Source organism: Mobula hypostoma, chromosome 5 (genome assembly GCF_963921235.1).
Source record: "Mobula hypostoma chromosome 5, sMobHyp1.1, whole genome shotgun sequence".
In the NCBI taxonomy this organism is placed as follows: domain Eukaryota; kingdom Metazoa; phylum Chordata; class Chondrichthyes; order Myliobatiformes; family Myliobatidae; genus Mobula; species Mobula hypostoma.
In genome coordinates, this window is record NC_086101.1 from 126,017,207 (window position 1) to 126,039,426 (window position 22,220).

Below are 22,220 nucleotides of genomic sequence, written 5' to 3' on the forward strand. Positions count from 1 at the left end.
GAGTGACATTTCAGTAGGTGAACAGTTAAGGAGCAGTGACCACAACTCTTTAACTTTCAGGATAGCTACAAATAAAGATAGGTATGGTCCTTGTGGGGAGTAGGGCAAATTATGAGGACATTATGCAGAAACTACGAAGCATTGATTGAGAACACCTTTTCTCTGGCAAGTCCACATCAGACATGTGGAAGGTGCTTAAATATCAATTGCACAGGGTATAGGAAAGATATGTTCCTGTTAGAAAGTAGGATGCAGATGGAAAGATAAGAGTTTCTTGCATGTCCACAGAGGTGATGAATTTAGTGAAGAAGAAAAAGGAAAAGTACATAAAGCTTCAGAAGTTAGCGTCAAATGAAGCACAAAAAAAATTATAAAGAAGTCAGAACAGAACTGAAGGAAATTAAGAAAGTCAGGAAGGGACATGAAAAGTCCTTGGCAAGTAGAATTAAGGTGAATCCCAATGGTTCTATACATACATAGAATGAAGGAGGATAATTTGGGAGAGGATGGAACCGCTCAAGGATAAAGAGGGGAACATTTGCTTGGATGTGGAGAATGGGAGTGATATACATAATGAGTACTTTGCTTCAGTATTTACCAAGGAAAAGGATATGGAGGACCAGGAGATCAATACTGAGTGCATAAATATGTTAAGGTTGGAGGTCCAGGAGGAGGAAGTGCTGGGCCTCCTAAAGAGTATTTGGGTGGATGAATCCCCATGGCCTGATCGGATTTACTCCAGGTTATTGAAGGAGGCTGCTTGGCCCTTGACTAGTATTTTGGTGTCCTCTCTAGCCACAGGTGAGACACTCAAGGGCTGGCGAGTGGCTAATGTTGTACCTCTTTTTAAGAAGGAAATAAGGGAAAATCATGGGAACTGTAGACTAGTGATTCTCACGTCAGTTGTGGGGCAATTTCCAGAGAAAATTCTTAGGGATAGGACATAAGAGCATTTAGAAACCTATGGACTAATTATGGAGAGCCAGCATGACTTTGTACATGACAGGTTGTGCCTTATCAAATTAACTGAGTTTTTTGACAAGGTGACAAGAGAGATTAATTAGGATAGGGCAGTGGATGTTGTCTACATGGATCTTAGTAAGACATTTGACAAAGTCTCTTATGGGAGACTAATTCAGAAGATTAAGATGTACAGGGTCTGTAGCAAATTGGCTGTTTGGATTCAGAACTGGCATGCACAAAGAAGATGGGGTAGTGGTTGAAAGAATTAACGGTGTTCCGCCGGGACCTCTGCAATTTGTGATGTAAATAAATGATCTGAATGAAAATGTGGATGGGTGGGTTTGTAAGTTTGTGGATGATACCAACATTGGTGAAGTTGTGGATAGTGTGGAAGACTGGCAAGGAATATAGCGTGATATAGACCAGTTGCAGATGTGGGTAAAGAAATAACAGATGGAGTTTAACCCAGATAAATGTGAGGTGTTGCACCTTGGTAGGGAAAATGCAAGGAGACAGTACACTGTCCTTAACAGTGTTGCTGAGCAGAGAGATCTTGGGATAGAGTTCATTGAGCAGATCTGAACAGAGAGTTCATTGCCTCTTGAAGTGGCTGCACAGAGCTATAAGGTGGTTAAGAAGGCTTATGGAACGCTTTCTTTTATTAGTCGAGACATGGAGTTCAAAAGTCAAGAGGTTATGTTGTAACTTTATAAAACTTTGATTAGGCCACATCTAAAGTATTGTATACAGTTCGAGCCACCCCACTCTAGGAAGGATGTTGAGGCTTTGGAAAGGATGCAGAAGAAGTTTACCAGGCTGCTGCCTGGTTTAGAGGGCACGTGTTATCACAAGAGGCTGGATAAACTTGGGCTGTTTTCTCTGGAGTGCCAGAGGCTGAGAGGCAATCTGATAGAGGTTTGTAAGATTATGAGAAGTATCGATAGAATGGACAGAGAGTATCTGTTTCCCAGGTTTGAAATATCTATTACAAGAGGGCGTGTATTAAAGGTGAGAGAGAGTAGGTTCAAGGGGGATGAGAGGGGTATTTTTTTTAAATATCCGAGTCATGGATGCTTGGAATGCACTGCCTGTTATGGTGGTAGAGGCAGATACATTAGAGGTTTTTAAGAGATGTTTGGATAAGCACTTGGATGTCAGGAAGATGGGGGGATATGCAGGTGGTGTAGGTAGGAGGGTGGTCCATGTGGGTACCAATGACATAGGAAGAACAAAGAAAGTGGTCTGCTGTGGCAATTCCGGCAGCTAAGGATTAAATTAAATTGCAGAACCATAAATGTTAATGATCTTTGGACTGTTACCAGAGCCATGTGCAAATTGGCACAGGTTTAATAAGATCAAAGGGCTGTATGAGTGCCTCCAAGATTGATGAAGGAGATGTGCATTTGAATTCATGAGACATTGGCACCAGTAATAGGGAAGGAGGGAGCTACTCTGATAGGATGGGCTCCACGTGAGTCATGCTGGGACCAGGGTCCTGGTGAAACACATAATTAGGGCTGAGGATAGGGATTTACCCTAAGTGGTAGGGGTGTGTGTTCAACAGCATGGAAACATATGATCAAGTAAAAGGGACGAGGAGTGCAGGAAAGGTTACTAAAGTCTCCAGAATAAAGAATAAGACAAAAAAGACTGAAAGGGATAAAAATTTAACTTCAGGCAGGAAGAAGCCAAAATTGAAAAGTTGGTGAATGCAGGACTGAAAGTGTTGTATTTGAATTCAAACAGCATAGGTAACAAGGTAGATTATCTGGTATCATGGTTAGAAATTGGCTGAAAGACATTGTGGGCATCACCAAGTCAGGATTGAAAGAAGGATACACATCGTATCAAAACTACAGGCAGGTGGGCAGAGGTGGCTTTATTGGTAAGAAATGAAATGAAATTGCACTTTGATTTGTGGTTGCACTTGAATCCAACGGGTGGTAATATCCTTGAGGGCAGGTTTGTTAAAGCTGTTGGGATAGGTTTAAAATAATATGGCAAGGGGAACGGTTGGGACCAGTATGACAGAGCTGAGGATGAGCCAGCAGGCTTGCAAGTAGATGATGGGTGTAATACAAATATAAGGAAGAACAAGCCAATGATTGGGTACAAATGCAGACAGTGCAAAATGTTACATTATACCACAGAAGCAAAATTCAAAAGGACAAAGAATGTAGAACTGAAGGTGCTATATTTAAATACACATGGTATTCGGAATAAGATGGATGAAATCATAGTGCAATTAAAGATTGGTCGGTAATTGCACTATGATTTCATCCATCTTATTCCGAATACCATGTGTATTACTGAGTCGTCACTGAGTCGTGGCTGAAAGAAGGTCATATTTGGAAGCCTGCTATCCAAGGATATACTATGTATCAAAAGATCAGGCAGTGTTGTGCCTTTGTTGGTAAGAGATGGAATTACAAGTTTAGAAAGAGGTGACATAGGGCTAGAGAATGTTGAATCTTTGTGGGTGGAGTTACGAAACTGCAAGGGTAAAAAACCATTCTGGGAATTGTATATAGGTCTCTAAATAGTATCAAAGGTGTGGGATTAAGATTACAAAGGGAGCTGGGAAGGGTATGTAATAAGGGTAATATCACTGTTGTGATGGGGGACATCAATATGCAAGGGGATTGTTGTAGATCGCAAGAGAGGGAATTTGTTGAATGCCTACAAGATGGCTTTTTAGAGCAGTTCATGCTTGAGTCTACTTGGGGAAAGTTTATCTTAGATTGGGTGTTGTGTCATAACCCAGATTTTATCAGGGATCTTAATGTAAAGGAAACCTTAGGAGGTAGTGGTCATAATATGATTGAATCCACACTGCAATTTGAGAGAAGAAGCATAAGTCAGATATATTAGTATTGCAATGGAATAAAGGGAATTACAGAGGCATGGGAGAGGAGCATTCCCAGTTTCCCAGGTGGATTGGAGGGGGATACTAGCAGGGATGATGGCAGAGAAGAGGTGGCTGAAGTTTTTGGGAATAGTTCACAAGGCGCAGGATAGATTTGTTCCACAGAAGTTCTCAAATGGCAGAGTTAGGCAATGGTGGCTGAAAAGGTAAGTTAAGAACTGCATAGAAGTCATGGAAAGGGTATATAATGTCACAAAAGTGAGTGGGAAGTTGGAGGATTGAGAAGTTGTCAAAATCCAACAAAAGGTGACTAAAAAGCCATAAAAGGGGAAGAGATGAAATATGAGGGCAAACTACCCATAATGTAAAGCAGGATACTAAAAGTCTTTTCAGTTGTATAAAGAGAAAAAGGGAGATGAAATTTGATATTGGACCACTGAAAAATGATGCTGGTGAGGTGGTAATAGGGGACAAAGAACCGGCGGATGAACTTAATGAGTACTTTGCATCAGTCTTCACTGTGGAAGACATTAGCAGTGTGCCAGAGGTCCGTGAGTGTCAGGGAGCAGGAGTGAGTACCATTGCTATTAAAAAGGAAAAAGTGCTAGACAAACTCAAAGGTCTTAAAATCACCTGGACCAGATGGACTACATCCCAGAGTTCTGAAAGAGGTTGTTGAAGAGATAACAGGTGCATTGGTTATGATCTTTCAAGAGTCACTTGATCCTAGCATGGTTCCAAAGGACTGGAAAATTTCAAATGCCACTCTACTCTTTAAGAAGGGAGGAAGGCAAAAGAGAGGAAATTGTAGGCCAGTTAGCCTAATCTCACAAGTAGAGAAAGTGTTGGAGTCTATTAATAAGGATGAGCTTTCAGAGTACTTGGAGACTAATGATAAAGTAAGTCAAAGTCACGTGGTTTCTGTGAAGGAAAATCTTGCTTGACAAATCTGTTAGAATTCTTCAAGGAAGTAACAAGCAGGGTGGACAAAGGAGAGGCTGAGAATGTCATTTACTTGGGTTTTCAGAAGGCATTTGATAAGGTGCCACGCATTAGGCTGCTTAACAAGGTAAAATCTCATGGCATTACTGGAACGATATTGGCATGGATAGAGGAATGGCTGACAGGCAGGACAAAATGAGTGGGAATAAAGGGAGCCTTTTCTGGTTGGCTGACAGTGACTAGTGGTTTTCCTCAGGGGTCAGTATTGGGACTGCTTCTCACAAAGAAGAGAAAATCTGCAAATACTGGAAATCCAAGCAAAACACACAAAATGTTGGAGGAACTCAACTGACCAGGCAGCATCTATGGAAAAGAGTACAGTTAACGTTTCAGGCTGAAATCCTTCAGCAGGATACAGCCTGGCCCATTGGGACTCATACTTTTCACACTGTTTGTCAATGATTCAGACAATGGAATTGATGTCAAAGTTTGTGGATCATATGAAGATAGGTGGAGGGTAGGTAGTGCTAAGGAAGCAGTGCGATTGGAGAAGGACTTAGGCAAATTGGAAGAACGGGCAAAATTGTGGCAGATGGAATACAGGGTTGGGAAATGTATGATGATGCATTTTGGTAAAAGGAACGGAAGCGCAGACTATTATCTAAATGGGGAGAAAGTTCAAATATCAGATGTGCAAAGGGACTTGGGAGTCCTTGTGCAAGACTCCCAGAGGATTAACTTACAGGATGAGTCTGTGGTAAAGAAGACAATTGCAATGTTGGCATTCATTTCAATGGGAATAGAATATAAAAGCAAAGAGATAATGCTGAAACTTCATAAGGCACTGGTCAAGCCACACTTGGAGTATTGTCAACAGTTTTGGGTCCCATATCTCAGAAAGGATGTGTTTTTGGACAGAGTTCAGAGAAGATTAATGAGGATGATTCTGGGAATGAAGGGGTTAACATATGAATGTTTGGCAGCTTTGGGTCTGTACTCACTGGAAGTTAAAAGAATGTGTGGGGATCTCATTGAAACCTACTAAATGTTGAAAGGACTAGATAAGGTGGATGTGGGGAGGATGTTTCCGATAGTGGGGAATCCAGAACTGGAGGGCATAGCCTCAAAATTGAGGGGCGAACCTTTAGAACAGAGTTAGGGAGATTTTTTTTTTAGCCAGCGTGTTGTGAATCTGTGGAATGTTCTGCCACAGACAGCTGTGGAGGCCAAGACCATGGGTATATTTAAAGCAAAAGTAGATAGTTCCCTGATTGCTCATGGCGTCAAAGGTTATGGCCGGAGGCAGGTGTATGGGGTTGAGTGGGATCCTGGATTAGCCATGTTGGAATGGTGGAGAAGACTCAACTGGCTGAATGGCCAAATTCTGCTTCTATGTCTTATTGTCTAAATTCTTCGAAAAAATGACATAGGATTGGAAGATGAAAATCCTTGTGAGTAGATAGAATTGAGAAATTGCAAGTTTAAAAAGACCCTGATAGGAGTAATATACAGGCCTCTGAACAGTAGCTAGGACTTTGGGTACAAATTACAATGGGAGATAGAAAAGGCATATAAAAAGGTCAATGTCACGATGTTATGGGGAATTTCAATATGCAGGAACTGGGAAGAATCAGGTTGGTGCTGGATCCTAAGAGAAGAAATTTGTAGAATACCTATGTGATGGGTTTTTATAGCAGCTTGTAGTGAGAACATTAGACAAAAGACAATTGTGGATTGAACACTACGTAGTAAACCAGACTTGATTAGGGAGCAGACGGTAAAGAATCCCTTAGGAGAGTGTGATCTCAGGGTTCTGAAAGAGGTGGCTGAAGGGATTGTGGAGGCATTAGTAATGATCTTTCAATCATTCAAGAAGGGAGAGAGGCAGAAGAAAAGGAAATTATAGACCAGTTAGTCTGATCTCAGTGCTTTGAAAAATGTTGGAGTTGATTTTTAAGGATGTGGTTTCAGGGTACTTGGAGGCATGTGATAAAATGAACTAAATTCACATGGTTTCCTTAAGGTAAAATCTAGCCTGGAATGCTTTGAAGAAACAATAGGCAGGATAGACAAAGGAGAATTATGGATGTTGTGTATTTGGATTTTCAGAAAACCTTTGACAAGGTGCCATACATGAGGTTGCTTAACAAGTTAAGGTCCCATGGTATTACACGAAAGATTTTAGCAGGGATAGAGCATTGGCTGATTGGCAGGAGGAAAAGAGGGGGAATAAAGAGAGCTTTTCCTGCTTAGCTGCCAGTGACTAATGGAGTTCCACAGGGGACTGTGTTGGGACCACTTCTTTTTACATTGAATGTCAATGATTTTGATGAAGGAATTGATGGCTTTGTGGCCAACTTTGTAGATGATATGAAAATAGATGGAGGGACAGGTAGTGTTGAGGATGCTTGGAGTCTGAAGGACTTGGACAGATCGGGAGAATGGGCAAAGAAGTGTCAGATAGGGACTCAAGAGTCCTTGTGCAATATTCCCTAGAGTTTCATTTGCAGGTTGAATCAGTGGTGAGGAGGGCAGATGGAAAGCTAGCATTCATTTCAAGAGGGCTAGGAATAAAATCAAGGATGTAATGTTAAGGATTTATAAAGCACTGCTGAGATCTCACTTGGAGTATTGTGTGCATAAATGGGCAGAGCAGACCCATTGGGCCAAATGGTTTAATTCTGCTCCAATATCGTCTTATTACTAAGACGTAAGTGCTTGGAAAGCTAAAGGATCTGAAGGTAGATAAGTCAACTGCACCACATAACCATACTCCAATGTTCTGAAAGGGGTAGCTGAAGAGATTGTGGAGAAATTGTGGTGATCTTTCAAGAATCACTAGATTCTAGAATGGCTCCAAAGTACTGGAAATATACAAATTTCACTCCACTCTTTAAGAAAGGAGGGAGGCAAAATTATAGGCCCATTAGCGTGACTTCAGTCGTTAGCACGATATTAGACTCCATTATTAAGAATGACTTCTTGAGGTACTTGGGGCACATGATAAAATAGTCTGGAGACAGCATGGATTCCTTAAGGGGAAATTTGCCTGACAAATTTGTTTCAATTCTATGAAACAATAACACAGGATAGACAAACCAGAATCAATCATTACTGTTTTCTTAGATTTTCAGAAGGCCTTTGACAAGATGCTACATCTGGGACTACTAAATAAGATAAGAGCCCATGGTATTACAGAAAAGACACCAGCAGGGACAGAAGATTGGCCGACTGCCAGAAGGCAAAGGATGGGAATAAAGGGGCCCTTTTCTTGTTGGCTGCTGGTGACTAGCGGTGGTTCCGCAGGGATCGATTTTTGGGTCAACTACTTTTCATCTGTTAATAATTTGGATGATAGAACAGTTGGATTTGTGGCCAAGTTTGCAGATGATACAGAGATAGATTAAGGAAGAGGTAGTGTTGAAGAAACATGAAGTCTGCAGATGGACTTGGCCACAAGAGGAGAATGGGCAAGTAAGAGGCAGATGAAATATAGTGTAGGGAAGTGTATGGTCATGCACTTTGGATAGAGGGAATAAATGTGTAGACTATTTTCTAAATGCGGAGTAAGTCAGAAATTGGAGGTGCAAAGAGACTTGAATCCTAGTGCAGGATTTCCTAAAGGTTAAAGTGCAAGTTCAGTCGGTAGTCAGGAAAGCAAACGCAATGTTGGCGTTCATTTAAAGAAGACTAAATTATAGAAGCAAGGATGCAATTCTGAGGCTTTATAAGGCATTAGTCAAACTGCACTTGGAGTACTGTGAGCAGCTTTGGCCCCATATCTAAGAAAGGATGTGCTGGCATTTGAGAGGGTCCAGATGGAGATTGAGAATGATCCCAGTAATGGAAGTGTTATTGCATGAGGAGTATTTCATGGTTTTGGTCTTGCTGAAGTTTAGAAGAATGGGTGGAGGATCTCCTTGATACCCAATGACAATTAGAATACCTAGATAGCATGGACATGCAGAGGATGTTTACAATAATGGACAGTCTAGGACCAAAGGGCACAGCCTCAGAGACTAAGAACATCACTTAAGAACAGAGTTAAGGAAGAATTTCTTTTGGCACAGGGTGCTGAATCCGTGGGATTCATTGCCACAGGAGGCTATGGAGGCCATTCACTGAGTGTATTTAAAGTGGAGGTTGATTGATTCCTGATGAGTAAAAGTGTCAAATGCAGGAGAATGGGGTTGAGAGGACAGGTAAATCAGCTGAGATTAAATAATTCGGCTCCTATGTCCTCTGGTGTTATGGTCAGTTATTCTTCAAACGTATATGTATTGTAATTGGAAGGAAATAAAGAGAATTCTAGTAGACAGTCTTTTGTTTGAAATCATTCCTGAATAATCGGCTTGGATTGTTTTGAAATTCATATTAATGACTGAGTATTTGGTCCATGCTGACTGATACCTTTGACTATTATTTCTAGATAACAACTTATTAAAGTGAAAAGTTGCCCAGTTTTAAACTATCCAGAAAGAATCCAATCAGGCCAATGACTGCTTCTTTATTATCATCTCAGTCATTGGGGAAAAATTATGAAATAAATGTCTCATCAAATTCTGAGCTGGCACTGAGTCAGCAATATCTTCTTTACCAATACTCAGTTTGGCTCAGAACCTCAATGGAGACTTGGTTCAGTTATGGAAAAAGAAATCCCAATGATGAAAAACAAATTAATCTGTTGAAAGAAAGTGAAAGAATCAAACATTCATTTTAAATCTTCCACAGATTTTACTCAGACATTTGCTTTTAGGAGTGTCCTTATAACTATTATTCCATTCCCAGTCAGTCCTTGTTTTCAAAGGAGCTTTTTACCCACTATGCTATCAAAGAACCCTTGTAAAACTGAAATCAATAAGACAGAAAGATAAACTTCTCCACCGTGGTCAAATATTATTGTGAGAACTCGGTATTTTCAACTTGAGGACATGTTTACAAGAGTTCCTCAAGGTAGTGCATTAACCCAACCATCTTCAGCTACTTCAGCAATAACCTTTTCTCATTTATGGTTAGAAGGAAGGAAATTTGCGGTTGATTACACTTTCAACATGGACTCCATGGTTAATGAAGCAATGCCTGCCTGCAGCAAAGCCCAGATGACAATATTCAAGCATGGGAAGATAAGCGACAAATAACATTTGTGCCACACAAGTGCTCGGCATTTCCAACAAGAATCTAATTATCCACCCTTTATATTATTATTGCTTGGTCCCCCACTATCACCCAGAGTGTGCTGTATGATGGGCAACACATGGCCACAAGACACTGGGTATCCTGCAGGGAATGGCTCACCTGCTGACTCCTCCAGGTCTTTCTATCACCTACGATGCACAAATCAGGAACACATTGAAATATTCTCCCTTTTCCTCGGGTTGTCTAAGATTAGAGGACATACATTTGAGGTGAGAAGGAAGAAGCTCACAGGAGATGTGCAGAGCAAATTTTTCACACAGAAATTGTTGGGTGGCTGCCAGGGATGTGGCAGAGTCAAATACGACAGAAGTGTTTAAGAGGCTTGTAGGTAGGGACATAAATGTGCAGATAATGCAGAGGTATGAACATAGGCAGAAGGGATTAGTTCACTTAGACATGTAATTATTAATTTAATTAGTGGGCACAACATCATTGGTTGAAAGGCCTGTTCCTGTGTTGTATATATGTTCTAAGTTATATGTGCTCAATAGTTTAAAACAAGGTATTAAATTACAATTAGTAATTTAGCAATGGTTATTCATAACTTTTATTTTTCACAAAATTAGTCGTACAGAAAATATGCCCTGTAATGACGGATTAGTGCTCAATCATATTGTGTTGAACGCAAAAGCCGTAAGACATTTAGCCCTACCATTCAAGACCGTCTGATCTTCTCCCTCAGCACCGCTTACCTGCATTATCGATCTCAATGGATTCCCTTAATGCTCAGAAATCTGTGAACCTTGAAACTAATACAACAACCTGCATCCCTTTGTCTCTACTATTATCTCCCAGCCTCAGATGCTATCATTATCCATCCCTCCTCCATCTGGCTCCATCTGCCCATCACCTCCTCCCTTACCTGGATCTACCTAACACTTGCCTCATCCTTGCTCCTCTCTTTATACTGACGAATTCCCTGTATATCAGTACTGAACCAGGGTGTCAAACCAAAATGTCTCCTTGCCTCCACAGATGCTGCCTGACCTACTGAGTTCTTCTAGCAGCATGTTTTTGTCCAGATCGTAGAATTTTGTCTCCAATTTATCAGCCTCCATTTGGAATGAACTCAGTGATTGAAACTCCACAGCTTTCTTTGGGTAGAGAATTCCAAAGGTTCATCAACAGACTATTCCATATTCTGAGACCGTGACCCCTTGCTAGACTCCTCAGCTGACACAAACATTCTCTCTATAAATAGTCCGTAAGCCCTCTAAGAATTTTGTGAATTTCAATGAGTTATCCACTGATTCTTAATGCTGGAGAATACAGGTCTAGCCTACTTAGTTTGTATGGGAAACCTACCAGGATTGGAATTGATCAAGTGAACCTGCATTGCATTCCCTTTATGAAATTTCTAACCTTCCACAAAGTACAAGATCAAAACTACACATGTCTGGTTTCAAGGGTCAACTTTATTCACCATATACATTTACAAGTATTAAGAATTTGCTGTGGTATGTTGATCAAGGTGTGGCATTCACAAAAAAGTGCAACATTCAACAATTGTTGCACAATTACAGTGATACTTCCTTGCTCTTGCATTCCGATTTCCTTCAAACCCATTTTATCTCCTATTAGCTTGTTTGACCTAGATTTTTGCTTTCCACTAGCTTGTTTACAGATTCCTTTGAACATCCATGTTACCCTCACTCTAACACTTCGTGGTTTGTGCACACAGTAGGTAACCTCACACATTTTGACATGATATTCCATCTGCCCCACTCATTTTTTCTATATCCCCCAGAACCCTCTTTACATTGTTCTCCACTTGCAATCCCAGTGACATCAGCAGACAGTGAAATACAAAATCTGGTACCTTAATCTCCTCTTAAATTCCCAATCCTTATGCATTTGTACTTCTAGCAATTTATAAGCCACATCCTTTGGTTTAATTTGATTTTTAATTTCTCTTGCAGAATCAGATGCTTTTTCTTTTTGCATTTTGTGCCTTAAAGTATTATCTTTATGCATTATGTTTTATTTCTTTAAATGCTCAGCATTATCCTGGCCATATTTCAATGTCATGTATTTAATGTTTTTTCAGTACATTTTCCCAGTCAAGAATGGGCAACTCTTTCCATATACAGTACATTAGTAATTTCCTTTGTTAAAATTTGAAACATTAGTAACTTTCAAAGCCATGTTAAATTCTATTATGTTACAGATGTGGAATTTCTGCCTTTATTTCCCCTGCTCTCAGATAAACAAGAAAAAAAACAAAATTACACTATTAGAATGATGATGTAACTATTTCTCTACTTTGTGGCTCAGTGAATTCATACGATAGCTAATATATGCGACAAGTTCTATGCTGCCACATTTATCAAATCTGAATGAATTTCTGGCTTAAACAGAGGTGAATTGTACCATCATATCTAAAAGCAATTTGAAAATAATATCCCTGACCCACTTCAGTTGTGGTTGCCCGAAGGAAGAACTTGGCCGATGATAAAAGGAGACATCACTGCCATAGACAGCTATCTGGAACACATGAACTATACATGGCATGTGGCAGACATTTAGAGTACATTAGGTATAAGAGGAAAGAAGTGGTATATACTGGCCAGTCAAGATGTATAACCAAATTAAGAAAGAATGCAGAGAGACATAATGTTCAAAACAGCCATAAACCATTGAGCATATGTGATGTAATGGTAATAACAATGTAACAATGATATTGTGGATTGGTTGCTTGGAGACTAGAAGGGACACATGATCAATTACTGTCTACTTGCTTTCCTTAAGAAAGGACGTGAACTAACTGCCACATGTGGGGAAAACTGAGAGACATAATCCTCAGGAACAAGAAGACGGTGAAATGCCAGCAGAGCTGTGGTAGATGTGCCGCACTTATGAAACCTGTCATTGCTCTGCTGACCCAATCACTGGGAGCTGGACAATAGGATTGATTATCAAGGACTCATCCCCTAAGCTATATGCCAGGTTAGGGTGCAGAGAAATGTATCCCTGAATTCACAGCTAGTTAGTTCAGGAATGAAGTAATCTGATAAACTACTTGGAGGCTGAAACAAGAAGGGCTGACTGTTCTATTCCATCTATTTCTTGGATTAATCCAAGCAATCAGGAAACACAACTCATGTAAATATATGAACATATTGCTTCAGTTGTACAGTAACAGAACACTAAGGTTCAATAAAACTGCTTTGTTTGGACAAGCATAATGGTTATAATTTGCTGGTACAAAGAGTAATCTATGTACTGGGGAAAGGAATAGTCTATAAGCAATCAACAACTTGGCAATACTGGGTTGAAGTAGCTAAATCTCTATTCAAATGCTCACAAAGTGCTTGAACTCATAATCTTCTGAATTGAAAACTGCACAATGTAAGACAGGTGACAGCCATAATTACTTATAGTGTTGACCAGTAGTAGTTGCCTAGTCAAAATATAATGGCAGAAGTTGAAGTCCTAACACAAACAAAAACCTTGTTAAATTATGACTCACCACATCAATTATCTGTATAAATGTCATTCCAAGCTCAACAACCAAAGACTGTGAGTCGTTCAGTACAGGGCGCTCCAAACGATTGTAGCCTTTCATTAAATCCCTGTAGAGTTTCCTTTGGTATTCACTCTGCTGTGAACCTCAACATAAAAAAGAGAACTGTCAATTTTCATTCATCTCTGAACACAACACTGTAACGAATAGTGTGTCAGTACATCCAGAGTCATTGGCCAAGATATCTTAGGAACTTCTGCCTGCTCAAACAAGTACACTAGAAGAGCTTTGCTCATCAGAACCTGGCTACTAAAATATGGAAAAATGTCAAGTGCTGACCATCTTTAATTATTTATTGCAGTCATGCAGGCATAGCGATATTAAGAAATAATATGATGTATAATAAATCTAACAAACGTTTTGTTAATTAATAAGAGATAATCAATTCAATCCAAAGAGAAATCTTGCATTTTGAGTTCAGTTTCCATAAAAGTAATTGTTGGTAGGACTTTGGTGGAAGTTTGTGATTTATCAAGCAACTTTGGCAGAAATACCATCAACAAAATGCTTTGTAATCCTCAGAGAAATTCACGCAACCAGCTCTCACAACAGTGAGTTGGCCTACTGCAGATACCCCTCTCACCCAACTCTTTGTTTAGGTTGGATGTTCTCAAGTGACAGGAGGAATTCCTCTGGCAATCCCAAGGAAGACTCAGGGTTCCCTCACTTTGGTCACATTCTGTTCCTATCACTACTGCTGTCTATCTAAGTCCCTAAAGGAAGTACTCCGCAACTAAATCTCGATTGTTACCTGTTGAACAGAGAGTGAATGTGGTTGAGATCAAAGTGAGTCATTTACGGAAATGAGGTCCAAAGAATCTCCACATATATGGACTCACTGGCTTCTCTCTCACTTTGACACTTGATTGTAACATGTATGGTCTACGCTTAAAATCTGTGAAGGAGTCTGAAGAGGAGATTGCAAGTTACAAGGAGCCAGTTATTTTGAACTAAGGTGCCTGGAAATTTATTCTCTTAGAGGGTGGTGAATCTCTGAATTCTCTCCACCTGAGGGTGGTGGAAGACAGATAAGGAGAAAAAACATAACATTTGAAAGATCAAGGAATTGAGGGTAATGGGGAGCTATTTGCCCTGATCATATTGAATGGTGGGGCAGGCTCGAGGAGCTGAAGGGCCTACTCCAACTCCTATGTTCTTGCATTCTCATGTTCTCATGGATGGGGAAATGAGAACTGTGAAGAGGATACAGAGAAGCTATATTGTGATTTAGACAATTTGGCTGGGTGAGCAAAACTAAGGCAGGTGCAGTTTAAGTGGGCAGAACAAACGGGCTAGTTAAGGACTATAAGAAATGCAAGAGAACACTTAAGAAGGAAATCAGGAGGGCTAAAAGAAAACATGAAGTTGCTTTAGCAGACCAGGTGAAGGAGAATCTTAAGGGTCGACAGGGGCATGCCAAATTTCTTTTGCCTCCTGAAGAGGCAGAGGCACTGCTAAGCTTTCTTAGAATGGCCGTGGGTTACACTGTGGTCATGGATATCCTGTCAACTGTAAGAAATGGAACTTATCATAGTTGTATTTTACTTGACACATTTAGATTGGACATATTGGTCAGTCTTTACATTGGAACACCAGTACAAACTGCTTGTAACTGAGGACACTTTAGCATGTTTCTCAAGTTTAGTACAATTCAGACAGGGATATTGAAGTTGCCTTGCTCCAGCTGCCACCACAGAACCAGTCAAAGTTAAAATCAGACAGACAGGGAAAAATCAAGAGTGCAAGCACAAGGAAACATGAAAGAATGGCACAAGACTGGAGAAAGCAGAAATAATTCAGCTCTACAAAAGTAGAATGAGAATAAACAGGCTATGCTAGAAATATATATTTGAGTGTTTGGTAAAAGATGAAATTAACAAAAAAAATTGAGAGCAGATGCTTCAGGTCACCGGCCTTTCATTAGAATTGTTAACAGACCTGCAGAGCAGAAGAATAGAAAGAAAACAATCTTCTATATAAAAATGAGTCAGGCTTCTTGCAATACTGAGAGGAATAAAAATGCTACCTAGTTCTTTAATGACATGGAACTGTGACCAAAGCCAAGAAAAGAGGTCTGAAATCTTGCACAGAAACTCCAATCTCCGATTACTGCCACTAACCCGCAGAAGAATCCAATTGTGTCGTCTTGTTAAGACAGGCAACACTGCGATGGGGTTTTCAGCCACATCATATGGCTGTACAGTTCTTGCACACAAAACAGCTGAGAAAAGCATTAACATGGGACTGAGCTCCACTCAAATCTTAGCCCACTTTCAAACCTTCTAAAGATTTTAATGCTACTGAATGTTTCTTGTATTTATAAACTTTCAAACACTTTTTAAAAAATCTGCTCAAACTGCTGAAAAGTTAAAAGTTAATGGCTTTATCAAAAATTATTCACAAGATATTTCTTGGCAATTGCAGTGATCATGCAATCCATAGTTCGAAATCACAAAGGAAATTATACTCAGTGATGCAGATAATTAGCTCAAGCATTATGCAATAATTGCTCTCTGAATATTTAAACAATTAGGGAGTTTTGTTATCTTATTGACTTTAACAAAGAATTTAAATCTTTTGGGTTTCAGAGACAAGAAGTAAGCAAGTCAGTTCTTGGATATAATTGGAAATAAGCTTACATCCTTCCCTCAATTCCTTCATACAGTACAATGAAAACAAGTGAACTTAGTGCAGTAGAGGAATTGATCTAAAAACAGCACAAAGATATCAAGAGCAAGCATAAGGATGAAAAGAATTTGCTTTGAATATTTATGTTCTGTCAACCTGTTCCACAATACAATTTGCTCTCGTTTTATGAAGTAATTCATTTTCTGTTGCAAGAGATTTTGAACATTGGCTAAAACAGATGGTTTTGACCTGAGTTGGGTACACAACAAGAAGGAAATCAATATGTGTGTTTGTATATTTGTATGTATATCACACTGTGGATGCTTATAACTCAGCTACGGCCTGTAATTATGGTCTTGTTGCAATGTTGTAACTATATGTTATAATTATGTGGTTTTTGTCAGTTTTTCAGTCTTGGTCTGTCCTGTGTTCCTGTGATATCACACCGGAAGAATATTGTATCTTTTCTTAATGCATGCATTACTAAATGACAATAAAAGAGAACTTCTTGTCCTCATAATCTAATCTAATTTTATCTAATCCAATCTAATTGCCTGTAAAACTACCAACTTTCCATTCAAGTCAAACAGATTCCACAACATTCCTTCTTTTACCTCCATATTATTTATTGCCATAGCTGCTGATTCAAGGGCCAAATAATCTGTTTTGCAGTGTACAAACAGTGTCCCATAGATGTCAAGGGGTACTTTTTTCTCATTGATTTAACCTTATCCTGTATGATTTGAATCCATTTTCCTGCTCTTGACTAGGCTCCATGTGTATAGATTTGCATACTCTGTACTCCTGGGTACAAGTTCCATAATAATAGGTTTAAGAGATAAAAAGATGTAACAATTTCCTGCTTAAACTATTGAAGGACCCAGTTCATATTTCCCAGCCATAAGAAAAAATGTAATCAAGTCAACTGGAGACCAAAGGACAGTATAAAGAGAGGAGCAAGCACTTTGGCCCACTATGCTTGTGCCAATCTGCTTGCACATGGTTCATATCCCTCTATTTCCTGCCTGCTTAGATACCTATCTAAATGCCTCTATGTCTGTACCCACTGCAGGAGTAGACTTTCTGTCCTTGGCCTTGCTTTGTCATTCATTGATCATGGCTGATTTACCTGTTTTGTTTTGCTTTATTTGTGTTTGTGCCATGGACCAGTACCACAGACATCCCACCTCTCCCAGAAGTTCCGGGAGTCTCCCACAAGTTCCGGGAGTCTCCCACATATTAATAGTGGCTCCCTGATGCCCGCAAATTATATAAAATGTCCCAAAAATCAATTTTTTTGAGAGAGAAAACGAGTGAGAGAGAGCATGAGAGAGAGCGAGAGCGAGAGCGACCATGAGAGAGAGAGAGAGAGAGAGCATGAGAGCGAGAGTGACCATAAGAGAGAGACGGAGAGAGCGCGAGAGCAAGTGCGACCATGAGAGAGAGCAAGCGTGAGGTAGACCACAAGAAAGAGAGAGAGAGAGCGCGAGCCATGGCAGAGTGTTCCAAAAAAAGAAAATATAAGACGTACATCACCTCAGACTAACCTAAAGTGTACCCCTGCCTAATAGGGGTCAAAATAATGACCGTGTTGCTCGCTGCACTGTTTGCAACAGTGACTTTTCTATTGCCCATGGTGGGTTAAGACTGTAAAAGACATGTTGAGGTGTGTTTAACAGGTGTCATTCGTTCATTAGCATAGCTAATGTTATTTAAACTAGCTGGCTAGCTGCTAAGGAGCTACTCTATTGCAGACATCCCACCTCTCCCAGAAGTTCTGGGAGTCTCCCACAAATTGATGGCGCTACTTCCCTGAAATGAGTTTTTGTAGGGTGGGATGTCTGGTACCATTAAGAAAGGGGTCCATGGACCCCTTGTTAGGAACCCTTGCTTTAAATAGATCTTTGAGCTGGAATATCAATTCTTAAACCACGGCTTTATTGCTGGCCTTCTTGCTTTGTGCCACAAGCCTGTGGAGTCGTGAGCTCAAAACTACACTCTAAAACTCTGGTGTGTAATAAAATAACCCATACAGTAACAGAAATGAAAATTGCTCACAAGCAAGATGCTAGCTCATTTAATAAACATACACATGTTCAGAATATGTTTTGAAAAATGTTTATTTATAAAGCTTCTCGGTACTTGTTTTGAAGATTGATAAGCCTTCCTATGCCAGCATAATCAGTAAAATCTCAATTCTAAGCAAGAAACAATCTGCTGGAGGAATTTAGCTAGTTGAGCAGCATTTGTCAAGAGAAAGAAAATGTCAATGTTTAGGGTTGAAATGCTGCATCAAGAATCATGCATAACAGATTCTGTCTGACTGACTGATTTCCTCCAACAGATTGTTTGTTGCTGCAGATTCTAGCAGCTACAAATTGTCGAATCTCAGTTTTAACCTGCTTTTCTGGTCTGTTTTAAGAAAGATCTAAACTTTTACAGACTAGGAATTGAAATTAGCTGCAGATCCTGGACGAGTTGGCTGAGATACACGCCCATGTTTTAAATTCATCAATCTGGTTCATCGAATTCCATTCAGATTGTGATGGAAACTGGATCCAATGTTAATGGAAAGTACTCAATAAACACAGCAACGTGTAACATTTTAAAACAAATAGCAACAGGGATATTACTTTAGAGGCAATAGCTTTAATAGAGTCTGAAATTTACTTTAAGTTGCAAAGGCTAAATAAAGACATCACAATTCATCATCAAAATTGCACTTCTGAGAAAAAGAAATAAATGTCAAAGATGCAATCATAACTCTCACTCGTTCTGGTTCTGGTGAAAGGCCATCAGCCTGAAATGAGAATTCTGTTTCTCCATCCACAGATGCTGCATGATCAGCGTATTGCGTTCTTATTTCAGATTTCCAGCTTTAGTCGTGTCTTGCTTTGGGTTGATTTTACAGGATTTCTGCATCACTACTTTGATTTGCTATTGAATTATGTAAGCTGTGATTCTGAGCACTGAAGTTGCCAGTTCAGCATTTGGCTTTGCACCTCTCCTAATTTTCATATCACTTCAACCTACAGAGATAAAAATGTGTTTCTCTGTAAATTAGACTGCTGGCATCGTATCAGTTGGTTTGTAATACATCTTCATACTACAGGAGGTACCTAATAAAGTTGCCTCTGAGTGTATAGATGGATCTTCTGCTGCTGTGGCCCTTCCACTTCAAGGTTTGACATGTTGTGCATTCAGAGATGCTCTTCTGTACAACACTGTCATTACACCAGGCTGCTTGAGTTGCAACCACATTCCTGTCATCTTGAACCAGTCTGACCATTCTCCTCTGACCTCTGTCATTAACAAGGTGTTTTTACCCACAGAACTGCCACTCACTAGATTTTTTTTTGTTTTTTTGCACCATTCTCCATAAAGTAGAGAATGTTGTGTGTAAATAAAAAGTAAAAAAATAAAATAAATTTCAGGAGATCAGAAGTTTATGAGATATTCCATCCAACCCATCTGGCACCAACAATCATTCAAAGTCACTTAGATCACATTTCTTCCCCATTCTGATGTTTGGTCTGAACAACAACTGAAACCCTTTACCATGTTTACGTGCTTTTATGCATTGAGATGCTGCCACATCTATGTGGAGCGCTGTTACAGAAAAGCAGCATCCATCGTCAGGGATCCCTACCACCCAGAACATGTTCTCTTCTCACTGCTGCCATCAGGAAGAAGATACAAGACTCACACCACCAGGTTCAGGAATACTTATTGCACCTCAATGAGAGGGGATAACTTCACTTGTCCTGTCATTGAAATGTTCCCATAACCAATAGACTCACTTTCAGGGACTCTTCATCTCATGTTCTTGATATTAATTGCTAATTTATTTATTACTATTATTTCTTTCTTTTTTTAAATTTTTTATTTGCCCAGTTTGTTGTCTTTTGCACACTGGGTGTTTGTCCACACTGGGTGCTGTCTTTCATTGATTCTACTACGATTCTTGGATTTACTGAGGATGCCCACAAGGAAATGAATCTCATGGTTGTATATGGTAAGATATTTACTTCGATAACAATTTTACTTTGAACTTGAATTTTGAACACGATTGGCTAATTAGATGTTTGCAGTAAGGGGCAGGTCTAGAGGTGTACCTAATAAAGTGGCACAGTGTAAAATCCCAAACCAGAAATGGCTGAATCCTGATGGTGACTCAAATCAAATTTTAGCATTTAGTCCAGGAAACTGAAGTCTAGGGATGGAGTAAACTGATAGAATCAGTCTTCCAAATCTACAGATCAGTCCTGGCTGTCTGCGTTTAGAGGTGCATGAAAAGCTGTGCTGAACTAATTACATCAGTTCACTCTAACTCTGAGCTCCCATGTCCCAATGCAAATTCAAAGTCAAAGTATATTTGTAATCAAAGTACATATATGTCACCATATACAACCCTGAGATTCATTTTCTTGCAGGCATTCACAGGAATATTTTTTTAAAAAACTATAGAATTTATGTAAAACTATAAATAAACACAGACTGACAAATGTGCAAAAGATAAATTACACAAAAATAAATAATAAAAGCTTAACTGAATAAATACATGCTTAAATAATTCTGAGAACATAAGTTGTAGAGTCCTTGAACATGAGTCTATAGGTTATAGAATCAGTTCAGAGTTGAAGTGAGTAAAGTTACTCATGTTCGTTCAGGAGCTTGATGTTTGTGAAGGAATAACTATTCCTGAATCTGGTAGCATGGAACCTAAGGTTCTTTCTCTGTGTCCTGCCTGATGCTAGTAGTAAGAAGAAAGCAGTAAGAAGGGGATCCTTGATAATGGATGCTGCTTTCTTGTGGCAGTGATCCTTGTAAATATGCTAAATGGTGGAGAGGGCTTTGCTTGTGATGGACTGGTCTGCACACTTCAGTTCCTGAGCACCGGTATTTCCTTACCAGGTCATGGTGCAACCAGTTAGGATACTATCCACGCTGCATGTATAAAAGTTCGTCAAAGTTTTAGATAACATGCCAAATCTATACAAACTTCTGAGAAAGTAGAGGCGCTCTTGTGCCTTCTATGTGATGGTACTTTTACGCTGGTTGCAGGTCAAGTCTTCTGATGTAATAATGCCAATGAGTTTAATGGTACTGAACCTCTCTGCCTGGGATCCCTTAATAAGCAGCAATACTCGACAGCATGCTGACCTCACTGTGATTTCCCCATTGGTTTGCCTGTGAGAAACCACCTCTTGTAACTAGCAGCATTTCAGCTAGACAGTGAATCTCAAATGCATCTGATTTCAGTGAGCAATGCAGGGTGAGGATTTAAGGAAACTGCAAAACCTAAATTGGTTATTTTGAATTATTTTATTTCATTTTACTCTTATTAAATACTTGAAAGTGCTTCAGCTTTAAGTTATATTAGCTTTTTTTATATTTAATTAAATACTTCAATAGCGTATTAGCTAATTTACCAGACTAGCAGATAGACCTCTGGAGCATTGATTCAGAGAATTGAAACTTGGGTTATTAAATTAAACTGAAATTAAAATAAAGCTAATCTCAGAAATAGAAACAAATAACAGATCACCAGAAAGAAACCTCACTACATACACCAAACTCCATCAGGGTTGAAAATCTGCCAACTTTACTATTTCTGACCCAGATGTGACTCTAGAAACATTGTGGTTGTCTCTTAACCATAACTTCAGTTCATTTCTGGGGCAATTACAAATGGACAATATATACTGGCTTTGACAACAATGTTCATAGTCCATAAAAGAATGAAAAATAGTCGTCGTGGCTATCCCTCGAGGTCGAGAATGATGGTCTTTGTTCTGTTGATCTACTTATGGGCTCTCAAGTGGCTTATGAGTCCAGTCTTGGCTTTGAAAGTTCTTCCACATTCAGAACAGGTAGTTCCAGATGGCAGATAGGGCTTTGGTTGTTGCTGCTTCTCTTTCCATTTTCTTCTTTTTTCTTCTAATTCTGCACATCTGTTGGCTTTGAAAGTTGCTGTTCCTTCTCGGAGGATGGCTTACCAGAGTTTCCAGTCTTTGGCATTGGTTTCCCAATTGTTGGTGTCGATGTTACATTTCTTCATATTGGCTTTTAAGATGTCTTTGAATCTCTTCTGTTGTCTGC

At 39.5% G+C, this 22,220-nt stretch overlaps 1 protein-coding gene across 1 annotated transcript in view; it reads right to left on the reverse strand.

Moving 5' to 3' along the window:
* chrna8 (cholinergic receptor, nicotinic, alpha 8) overlaps window positions 1-22,220 on the reverse strand; it is a 396,880-nt gene that overhangs the window by 303,039 nt on the left and 71,621 nt on the right. Inside the window, exon 2 of the mRNA XM_063047641.1 lies at window positions 13,437-13,576. Within this exon, the coding sequence (XP_062903711.1) occupies window positions 13,437-13,576 (140 nt within the window). The remainder of the gene's footprint in view (window positions 1-13,436; window positions 13,577-22,220) is intronic.